Source organism: Bubalus kerabau, chromosome X (genome assembly GCF_029407905.1).
Source record: "Bubalus kerabau isolate K-KA32 ecotype Philippines breed swamp buffalo chromosome X, PCC_UOA_SB_1v2, whole genome shotgun sequence".
NCBI lineage: Eukaryota > Metazoa > Chordata > Mammalia > Artiodactyla > Bovidae > Bubalus > Bubalus kerabau.
The window spans coordinates 31090574-31102110 of NC_073647.1; the positions used below are offsets into that span (position 1 = coordinate 31090574).

The window sequence follows — 11537 nt, forward strand, 5'->3', positions numbered from 1 at the left end:
ATAATGGAAAGATAAATATATTTAACAAAGTGTGGCTTCAGAAATACCATTGTAGCAAACAATTTTATTAAGACTTTCATAAAAATGGCATTTAATAAAGTCTTCTAATACCTTGATGCTATTAAAAGCAAATAAAAGATTAAAACAGTTCCTTTCTGTGATTTACATTAGCTTTTATAGCATTATTTGATTTTTGTCTTAGAAACTAACGTAAATAATAATAATCAAATCAGGGTAAAAACAATACAATGCATTTTCTTTACTTTATTTCAAAATAGTGATTATAAATACATTCTTCATATATTTTCTCCCCAGCTCTTTGGATGCGACAATAACACAAAAAAATAATAACTCACTGTGCTCATTTCATACAATGTCAATGTACAAATCATGCAAAGGATATAGATTAATATTACTGCCATACATTTCTAGATGTCTTATTATTTCTTCAATACCTGTTGATGTTACTCATGAGGCCATGCCCTGTATAATGTATGCATCCTTGTGGCTTAAAGAAATTAACTGTTTTTCTAAAAGCAATGAAAGAAAGCTGGTCTTGAAATGATTTTCTAATTAATATATTTATTCAGTTTATTTTTCAGAATGGAAAACTAAATACAGAATACAAATTGCCTTATAGACTGGAATCACTGTATTCTAATAGCTGCTTTCTCATAAAATTACACAAAGATTTCCTTTTAAAGAATTGAATCATCTTTATTGATTTCATAAAAAAATAATTAAAACTTGGTTTATATTCCACAGACATATTATCCCCACCCCTTTACCGATTTCATATGATCTAATTTCCTCTGCCACCATTCTAACAGAGTCCAAGTACATGATACAATGCCAAGAAGCCCATGATGTGTCAGACCACATTAGACATGAGCACTTCTTGGATTTTTTAGATTTGAATTAAATTCTACTAAAAACGCTGTACCAACATATAGATCTTTCCTTAAGGAGTTAAACTAACATCAAGGTTATAGTTGAAACCAACAAATTGTAGATAACAGTATTTTAACTGCTCTGGTACTCAAATCAAAACTTATGCCTAACTACATTATCATAAAATGTACAAGTAGAACTAATGAGAGACAGGTGTAACATTGTATACATTGCATAATGTAGGCACAAAGACTTTAGTTCAGGGAAAGAGATCAGCCTTAACCAAGGATTTGTTACTGTCATTCACTTATAAGTAGAACTTCCAAATAACCACATACATTAAAATTACTTTTTTTTTTTTTTGGAAAAGGTGAACATTTATTCCTTTCAGCAGAAGAGTATGAGATAGCCAATATGCTACAGCAAGCTTCAAGATGGAGGCAGGTACTCTTGCCTTTGACAACTGCAAAAACCTTGAAACCTCTTCAAACTATCAACACACTGAATAAAAGGCATCATCCCAATGACCTCTTATCCCCAGCTCATAAATAGAGCTTTCCGGTTCCTCCTATGAGCATCTACTTAAGAGTCCTCAAGTCATACTTTATTGACAGGATAAACTAAAACACTTTCTTTGCAGCCTTTGCGTCTTTATCCTGTCAGTACACATTAGGAGCCCTTTAATCCATGGATGCATGCAAGCATGGTAATGGCATATTAAAAGTTCTTATGAAATTGTAGATGCAAACAGGCTGTTGGGCACACATCTTCATGTCTTTTCTTTCAAGATCAGAAAGCAAGTATTTGTTTATATATTTTTAATATTCATATAAAGTATTCACAGACATTGTCATGAAAATTAAAATTACACATTAAAGTTTTAAGAGCACCAGCACATACATATGGAGACAATTTTTTTTGCTATTTAAAAAAAAATCTCCAAATACTCTATATGTATGCATGTACACCCAAACACACACATACACACAAACACCTCCAAGAATGCCAAGTTGTTTGTTTGCTTTTTTTTAATCTTGCAACAAACACATAAAGCCCTGGAATTAGTCATTAATAAAGAGACTGCTGTTACAACTTTAATCATAATATCATTTTAGAAGCTGCACCAAAATACCTGCCACTTGAAATTCATGAAGAATGCCTATATTTTACCTTCTTGGTCATCTTACTGATCAATACAGTAATTATAAGAGATGGAACACGAATAATATACATATGCAGGTAGGCCAAGAAGGCAATGTTTCAGGATGTCCCTTTGCTAATTGGGAGAACCTAAAAATATTAAAATATCTCCCATGGTCAAGTGCTCCCTTCCTTTGACCAATTTTGACTTAGAAGTTAACAGCACAAGCAAACACAGTGGCATATCATTTGTACTTGCAGACTGTGAACTCATCTGAGACCAATGAAAGCATTTTACAGTGTGGCTTTCATAGCCGCGGATTACCATGATGTTTACTGTTCTACTTGATTATCTGATAGTAGTCAGAATGATGAAAGAACAGGATATGATGCATACAAGATATAACTATTAACCTTATTCATTATTTTTTAAATATTCGTAGTGAAAACTATTTGAATTCAGCTCATAGAATCCTGAAAAGCAAGACAAGTGATGGCAAATAATTGCCTCAGACACAGTCTATAAAACTAAGGAACCTATTTTAAAATGCACGGTTGGTAACAAATCTGAAGATAATATGCTAAATTCTCAATGATAGCACAGAACTATTTTTTTATTTTTGTTTTTTTGTGTTTTTTTTGTTTTTGTTTTTAAATGATACCTGATCACAATGTCCAAAATATTTCTGTACACATAAGCTTCAGTTTCAGTTTGGTATATTTTTGCTGTCTAAATGTATACTATTGATAAATTCCCTGTGATCAGGAAAACAAGTCAGGCATATTAAATACAGATTAAGGAGTACATATTTTCCTATTTAGTATACAAAGTACTTCATAAATATGAATTATGTTACAAAAATAGCTTTGGGTGCGCTCACACGGTAAGCACTTTGCTAATTTTGGACAACCTTTAAGGATTGTGGGTATTTCACATAACTGAGAACAAACTCTAATATTAGTTGAATTTGAGCCATGTTTAATTCTGATAAACATCACGTATTTCTTCAGATCACCACAAACGCTAGGTAACTCACGTTTATTTTTTTTTCTCTTTTAGGTTTTATGTCTAGACAGGTAATGCTTAAAGTGTTCAAATTTATTTTATAGTTATGTAATGCATGGTATATTTTAAACAAATATTTGCACAATTTAACATTATAAATCCAGCGGTTTCAAGATGCAGGCCATAAAGTTTACCGATTTACAAATACTGTCGAATGTTCTTTCTTGGCATGCTTTTTTTTTTTTTTTTTTTTACTTTTCAGAGAATCTTTACACAAAGTTGTTACAATGCCACAAATCAAAAGGAGTATTCCAGTTCCACCAACTGAATCTACGTGCAAGATGAAGGACCCAGCTGAGGTACAAACACTGGTACCAGTTTTCTTGAGTTTGTTTTACAGAGCACAAAGAGACGAAGGTTTTGCATTGGGGTACAAAACAGATTTGCCTCTTGAGGTTAAATTCAGTGAATTATGTATATAAAGCATCCCTTTGGCAATAGAGTTTGCAGTATCCCCACAGGACTCCACAGTATAGGTTTTATGTAGTAAAATCTATTAAGGAAATTCTCTTCTACGGGACACATCTTTGCAGCTACAGTTAATGAGACACCCTTGGAAACACCTGTCTCTATGCCTATTGATAATATAGTATTTGGAAGTGAGAAGTCAACAAAAGGCACTTTCATCATTAAATAAATGTCCTCTGTAGGAAGTAAGATTGCATGACCTAGATCTTGTTCAAAGCTGTCTGCTCTTCAAGGACCTGTAGGTAGTCGGGGGAACTCTGGAGTTTTGCCTTCAGTTCAAAGTACTCGCTGCTCTTCCTTTGCTCCACAACAATTTTGCTGTGGTTGCCGCCTATCAGTGACTTCTTGTTTTTTTTGTCTTGTTTCTCTGGATAGCGGATCTCGAAGCCACTGACGCCTATGCTATTGTACTCCTTTTTGCTTTCGAGAAAATTCTGAATAAACACATTGGAATCCCTGCTCGGGAATAATTCATCCAGCTCATCGATGGTGCTTAGTCTCTTCCTGGTATCCACGTGCAATACATCTTTTTCCTTGTCAGTGACATTTCTCATCATGACTTTCTGGCCTGGAGGATCAGAAAACATGAACCCGGTTTCAGATTCTTTCAGGCTGCAGGTGTGGCTCTTGCTCATCTGTTCTATGGTTTGTGGAATGAATGCTTCCGTGCCCAGGCTGTCTTTTTTGTTGGTTTTGTGGTCATGTTTTCTCAGCTGCAACTGCATGGAACCGCACTCGGGGTTCCCCAGGCCTTCGTGCTTCACTGTGGGTTTCTTGTTTCGTCTCAGCACAAAAACAAGAAGGCAAAAAGCTACAAACACAGTTAAGATAAGGACCACTAAGATACTTAGGATCAAAATGGACAGAGGCACTGGACCACCAGGAGGACTTCGAATGGGCCCCAGGGGGGTAGTGAAAGTAATGGCAGGTGCAGGGCTCGTGAATGGCGCCGATGGCTTGTTTAAGAGCTTGGGACACAAGATTTCGTTTTTGAGGGACTTCAGTTCGATGTTGGCAAACTGCACAGGTGTCTCGCACTTCAGTTCTTTCATGACAATCCCATCGTTCAGCTTCTCCAGCCACAGCTTTAATGCCACCAAGTCACAAGTGCAGTCCCATGGGTTGCCCTCCAGGTCGATCTGAGTAAGAGCCTGCAGCTGATCCAGGACACCACTGACAGGCAGATACATAAACTTGTTGTTCCTCAGGTTCAGTCTAGCGAGGGGTGCTCCCGAGAAAATGTACACGGGCAGGCTCTTTAAGAGATTATTGTTTAAGTACAGCAGCTGCAAGTTTGGCATTGAGTCAAAGGTGCCCGCTAAGATTTCCTTAATTAAGTTGTATTCCAAATATAAATACTGCAAGTTATGAAGGCCTGAAAAGATCTCGGGATAGAGTCTCTCGATCTGATTGCCGTTGAGATAAAGCCGGCGTAGATTCGTGAGGTTTCGGAATACGTCCCCCTTGATTGCGGTAATCTGATTGCTGCCTAAATGGAGTAGATCCAGTCCCTCGAACTCGGTGAAATCGGAGATGTCCACGTCTTTGATGCTGTTGCCATTGACGTGCAACTTCTTGGCATTTAACGGTTTTGGTATCAGCTCTGACATGGACTGGATGTTTTTCTCTTGGCAGTTGACACTCAGTCCCAGATCAGAAGGGTGGGTTTTGCAGAAGCAAGGTGCCGGACAAGGTGTAAGAGGAGGCACCCTGGTTTGGTAAGACACTATCTGGCTGAGATTGCGGTTCGAGAGGGCTTTGCCGGCCACGATTCCAGAGATCTTGGACGGATTTGTTGTTTTCGGTGCTTTGGTCACTAACCTGTGTAAAGATGTTTGGGTGGTGTGACCGTTTGGGGTGGTGTAGCCATTTTCCAGCTGAGACGGAGGCAGGATTCGCACGTCAAAATCACTGCCTGTGCCCATGGGGCATAATTCCTGCTTGTTGGTTTCTTTTAAAAGTCTTCCGTATAAGTCACTGGGCGTTTCACAGATAGCTTCACCTATGTAAATGTTATATGGCATATTCTCCAGCCAAGCTTTTAAAGGCAATAGATCACAGCTACAGTTCCAAGGGTTATCTTCCAGTTGCAATTCGACCACACGGCCTATGTGTTCCAGAACTCCGATATAGGGGAGCTTCTGGATTCTGTTCCCTCGGATATCCAGATGAGTCAAAGATGCAAATCGGAAAATATTATCAGGAAGAAAGGAAATCAGATTGTCATTAAGAATGAGAACTTTCAGTTTGTGGAGCTTATTGAAGGCTCCCCGTTCAATATACTTGATTAAATTGTAGTCAGCCTGGAGATACTCCAAGTTCTCAATGCCAAGGAAAGTGTCAGCCCGGAGAATCTTTAATTCATTGTTGTTCAAGTGCAACTGCTTTAATGCACTGAGCCCAAGGAAGGCTCCTCCCTCAATGTTCTGCAGTTTATTATTTCCCAGCTGCAGGGACACTGCGTGTGAAAAATTCAAGAATGTGTTTGGGTAGAGGATATTTAAAAAATTGTTTTGGAAATTGAGGTGATAAAAATTGGACCAAGGGGGTTTCAGCTGATTTGGCCTGTAGACTGAAACCTTCTCACAGTTGACATACAGCACATTCTCAACTGACACGCAGGAACACACATTGCAAATTTCCACCGATATGTCAGAATCTGCATTTGTCGAAGAAATCAGGGCTGACAAAATCAGAAAGAGCCAAAGAAACATCTTCTTGCAATCAGCAAACAACTTTATGCTTCTGAATAAAGAGAAATAATCTAAAAAATAAAAAGAAAACATTTTTTTCAATGATTGTTACTTGAAAAAGAATTTGTGCTTAAATCCTACCACAGTGAACACATGGCTATAATCATTAGCTTTGTATTTTTAAGACACCCAAAACTTCAGGTATTCTCACTCAGTCCAACAAGAACCACCAAAAATACCATACATTTTATTTCTGTGCCGGTAGTTGATACAAAGTTTACATGTGCAGAACACACAACAAACAACAGAAAAAAAAAAAAAAAGATTGCTCATCATGGTTTAACCTGAACAATTTGAAAATAGCATTTTTTTAAAAAAAAAACTTGGACCACCAAATTCTACCCTTGAACTCAGACCTCAAGCTTTTATTGGTAACTCTAATGACTGACTCCAGAACATCAACTATACCACATAGTGTTAGCACCAGGAAGGAATTTCTATCTGTAAATGTCTACTCTCAAAGCTTCAGCTTGGTAAGAAGCCAGGCAGAGGAGATATTAGGGCCTTGGGTTCCATGAAGGATGGCGATGGGAGTACTGAGTGGCTGCAGAGGGAATGGTCAAAAGATCAAGGTGGAAGAAACCCTGGAAAGATACGTGCCTGAGCTTCAGCCCAGAGGTAAGCACATTGCCATGAATCAGTTCACTCCTGTACACTGCTCTACACTGTGTTTAACACACACACACACACATGACCCTGAGAGGGTTTAGCAAAATAACCAAGTAGGAAATGGCCTAATTTGAGTATCAGGTAAATAAACAGTATCCAGTTTCCTGTCAGTCATCTCCCAAACAGGGGAGGAAAAAAGGCTTTTTTGTCTTTGGGTCCCAGAAAGCAGGAAAGAAACCTGCTTGCCCTGTACTGATTACCTGATGTCCAGACAGCCTCCCCACTCCCCCAGAACTGGCTTTCCTGCCTCCCTGACACTCTCCCATTCTTCTGTGTGCCATCTGAACCCAGGGCCGACTGACACTTGGCTCAGATACCGATCTCCTTCACTTGGACCACAGACTGCCACTGCTGAGGAAGAGGGGTTCACACACTACAGTCCCTGGAAGGCTTTATCTGCAGCGCCAGATACATTTAGCACAGCCAATGTCTGCCCTCAAAGTCATCAGTTCCCAAATACCTCACTCCAAATATTACCACCCCCTGTCCCTGTCTACAAACAAACCAAGAATCACTTAGTCGAGTTTCAAGCTTGGCAAATTAACCCGTGGCTACCAATTCCGTCCACACTGTATGCATGTACAAATATATGTGATGCTTCATGGAAAAGATTAAAAGGAACAGCAAGCACTGTGCATTTTACCAATGCAGTTTTACTCATGTGAGCCTCCTCCATCTCAAATGGGAAGCTGTCCGGAATTTCAATATGGTTACCATCAAATATTAATTAAATAAATCAATTACTCAGGAATACACAAGGAGAAGAATGATACAAAGAGAGAAGTGACACACAAAAACTCCTTTGTTTATTTTGCCCGCGAGGAATCAGCTAGTGGCAAAACCGAACGTGCCTCAAGGTAGACAATTCCTTAGCCAGTGACCCACGAAGATTTGCATTTTGAGTAGTTTGGTTCAGAATACAGCCAGCACTGCCCAGATGCTCCTTGGCTGCCATATAGATGAGCATTTCCTCAGTTCACTGCGATAGCTTAATTGGCAGTGCAAAAAGAAGTCATAATTTCAAAGTATGACATCATTCAAACTAACTTTCATTGTAAAATCAAAATCTCACATGCTTTCTTGGCCTTCCTACAGATCTGGTTTTCAACAGCTACTCTGTTTCCCTAGAGTCATTTCTTGTTACTACCCCCCACCCAGCACCGCCCCCAACCCCAAAGAAATGTAAAGCAACCAAACCAAACCAAAAACCTGAACACCTGAATTCAGTACAAAACAAAAGAACAAGGAGCATGAACAGACCTGAAATTGCATAAGGAGCTGTCCCCCTTGCAATTTCTACTTTAAGTAGCAATGGGGAGTGCGGGGCGGGGAGGAGCGCAAGGACAAGCTAGAAGTTCCCAAACGCAGCTCCAGTGAAACAGTAGCTGCAGGCGGCTGGAGGATCAAGCAAGGGAGAAGGGGAGTAGAGCAGCCAAGGAGAGAAGGGAAGAGGGACCGAAAGGGAAAGAGACCATGGAGAAGTGGAGAGATTAAGAAAAAAAGCTAGGAGAAAGGATCTTCCCCCTCCAAAAAAAAAGGGGGGGGCGCTGAAGGGGCAATGAATGTAAGCGAAAGAAACCTCATATTCACATAGTACCACTAAAACCTGTACATTTTACAATGGGGGGGGGGGAGGCAAAAAGGAAAAAGCAAATCCACAAAGTGTGAGCTGAGTACCAAAAGCCATCTCTCAGGGTTACAAGGGCGGCCCGTATCCTTATCCACCACTCCGTCTCTCGCTCTCCCTGCCCCGCAAGACACCCGGCTCCCACGGCCGGCCAGAACTGCACAAACCTAGCCTTACCACAAATCCGGCATCCACCGGAGCGCCACGCCTGGCGCTCCGCTTTGCGCGGAGGGACCGGGCCTGCAGGGGGCCGACGACCGGGGAGGGTGGGCCGAGGTGGCTCCCCGGGAACTGGCCCGGGAAACCTCCGCCTTGCCTGCCTGGGGCGCGCGCGAGGGGGCGGGGGGCTCCGCGGAGAGACGCTGTCCACACCGCCCCCGGTGCGCTACCTCGGGCCGCCAGCGACGCGGCTGGAGGGGCCGCCGGCGATGGCGCGTACCGCAATGTTTTGCCGCATCTCGGTGCCCAGGTCCGGCATGCAGCCCCCTCCCGGGTCCCGGGCCCGAGCGGCGGCCTCGTGGGCCGTGCAGCAGAGGCGGGGACCGCTCGGGATGTCGCGGGGGCCTTCAGACCCGCTGCGCACACATCTCTCCGCGCGCTCCCGTCCCACCGGGGGCAGCTGCCGGAGTTTCCGTTGGCCTCTAATAGACCCAGGCGTGCGGTGGTTGAGGGGGAAGAGGTGGCCAGCTCGGGCCACGAGGGTGATAGCTACCGGGGCGTCACTGGCCCGTTAGCCACAGGCACAGTGACCCCGTGGCTCCTTGGCCGATAGCGGCGGCCTAGGCTCCCCCTTGCGCGCCCACCCCTACCCCACACCCCCCCCATGCCGGCCAGCCACAGAATGCTGCTGTCACCAAGCCAGAAATCAGCTCAACATTTGGGCATCTTGCAAACTCGCGCTGCCAGCGCTTGCCCGGCTTTGCAGGGTTTTTGGAGTTACCCACCGGCTTCTCTCGTATTCCCTGTCTTGCGGGATGCCAGAAATCTCCAATTAGCTTGCGGGCCACTGCCCGGAGCCCTAGATCCAGGTCCGCCTAGAGTGCCTGCGAGGGGGTCGAAAAAAAGCCCAGCCCGGCTCAGCGGCCCCGACAGCCCACATCACCGTAGACCAGGACACTTTCCCAGTAGCCCCAGCCGCCCGGGGGCGGGGGGGGGGTGGTGGCAACGATGCTAAGGACACCGGACTCTTTCGGTCCTCGGGAACTTGCGACCGCGCGTTGGGCAGGCAAGCCGGGAGCGCGCGGCAGCGGGGTGGTAGCCACTACGGCCGCTTTGGCCACTCAGCTCGCTCCAAACCAACACGACCCAAACTAAAAATAAGAAGCTACCTGCCCCCCTCCACATGCACGCGCGCGCGCGCACACACATAGACACACACTCACGCGCGCGCGCGCGCTGCCGAGCCGAGCTGGGGAAAGAGGCAGCGCGTGTCTGTGCAGCCCCAAGCTGGAAATTCACCCACCTCCGGACCCCGGCGGCTCTCGCCAGACCCGCCGCGCCGCGATCCGCGCTGCAGTTTCCGCGATGGTCTCTACGTGATCCGGGCTGGAGCTCCTCGGCGCCCGCTCGCCCGTCAAACACAGCGAGCAGCCCTCGCAAGCGAGCAGGCGGGCAGCGGCGCGCACGCGCGCACCCAGCCAGACACCGCGCGCGTACCCAGCACCTCGCACACCGGCTGCACCTTCACATACAAGCGCCGAATCCTCGCCCCCGGCCCCCGCACCCCCCCAACCCTCGGGCACTCACGCAGCCCTCCCTTCCGACACTGAAGCACCTCGACCCCCGCACATTCCCGAGGCCTCCCCTAAACCCCCACCCAGACACCCACCCTTGATTCCTCTTCTACCCCCACGCCGGGAAAGACAGCGCACTTTCCTCCCCGCATGCCCCCTTTTTTTCCCTAAAACACCCCCTAGGGAGGAGCGACCCCTATCCTCACGCATAGAGACCCCAGTCGCCTAACGCGGGCGCGCTAGCCTCCATCTCCCCACCACATACACGCACACTCCAGTCCTTTCTCCTCCCCCAGTCCCCTAAGAACCAAGGCACACACGCACGCACACACACACACACAACCGGGGCGTTCCTTTGAGCGAGCCACCAACAATCCCGGCAAAGCCCAAGAAACAGCGGAGAGCCTGGGGGAAGGCAGGGGGTCAAGGGAGGTAGATAGGGGCGTCGAGTCTACGCGAATTGAATCATTCCAGGATCGAGGTGTGTGTGTGGGGGGGGGGGGGGCGGTGAGTCAACAACAATGACATTCAAAGGCAACAATCGCACTTGGGCTTTGTATCCCGGGTACGGTACCTTTTGCTAATTGTCACCCTGCAGAACAGAGGGCTCCGGGAATACTTCTTCAGTCGCGGGCGATCCTGGATGGAGCCTTCTCTGGACCAGTTTCCTGGGAGCCAGTAGTGTTCTCACTCCTCCTACCTGTCTGCGCGTAAGGGGCTGGGGGCTTTAAGGCAAAAGTGTGAAGCTTTAGCCCAAAGTGAGACTGTTTGGTGGATTTAGGAGACGCGTTAGTTCTCCGCACCTCAGAACCCTGCGAACCTTCGGTGTGGAACCGGTTACGAGGGGTTGATTAAGGGGTGGGAAGAGGGGATAGGGGAGAGGAAAGAGGTGTGGGACTGAGAGAGATGCCGCACTTGCGACCAAAAGAAGAAGAAGAAGAAGAAAAAAAAAAAAAACTGCTTTGGCTACTGAGCATGCCCAGTTCCCAGCTCAAGCCCTATAAGGGAGGCATTGTGTGCAATCCACTTCTCCGGGCTTTGGTGGTGACCGGGAGGGGACTTTGGTTAGGGGAGGGTGGCGGTGAATGGGAGACTTTTGGGAAGGGGAACAAGGTTTGGAGTTTGGGGGCTGCGCGGAAGGGTCTGGTAAGAAAAAAAGGAAAGAGACCTCTGGGATACCTCGGGGAGAC

General features: G+C 45.4%; 1 protein-coding gene across 2 annotated transcripts; it reads right to left on the reverse strand.

The window, feature by feature from the left end:
- Window positions 1-256: 256 nt before the first annotated feature.
- Window positions 257-11147, reverse strand: SLITRK4 (SLIT and NTRK like family member 4). 2 transcript variants are annotated; one of them, XM_055564661.1, is made up of 2 exons: window positions 10922-11147; window positions 257-6329 (listed from the first exon to the last, which is right to left on the reverse strand). In XM_055564661.1, the coding sequence occupies exon 2, from the start codon at window positions 6277-6279 to the stop codon at window positions 3766-3768; it is 2514 nt and encodes an 837-aa protein (XP_055420636.1). In that variant the 5' UTR covers window positions 6280-6329; window positions 10922-11147; the 3' UTR covers window positions 257-3765. The 2 variants fall into 2 exon arrangements, with proteins under 2 accessions (XP_055420636.1, XP_055420635.1); XM_055564660.1 differs by lacking the exon at window positions 10922-11147 and adding an exon at window positions 10077-10189.
- Window positions 11148-11537: the final 390 nt, after the last annotated feature.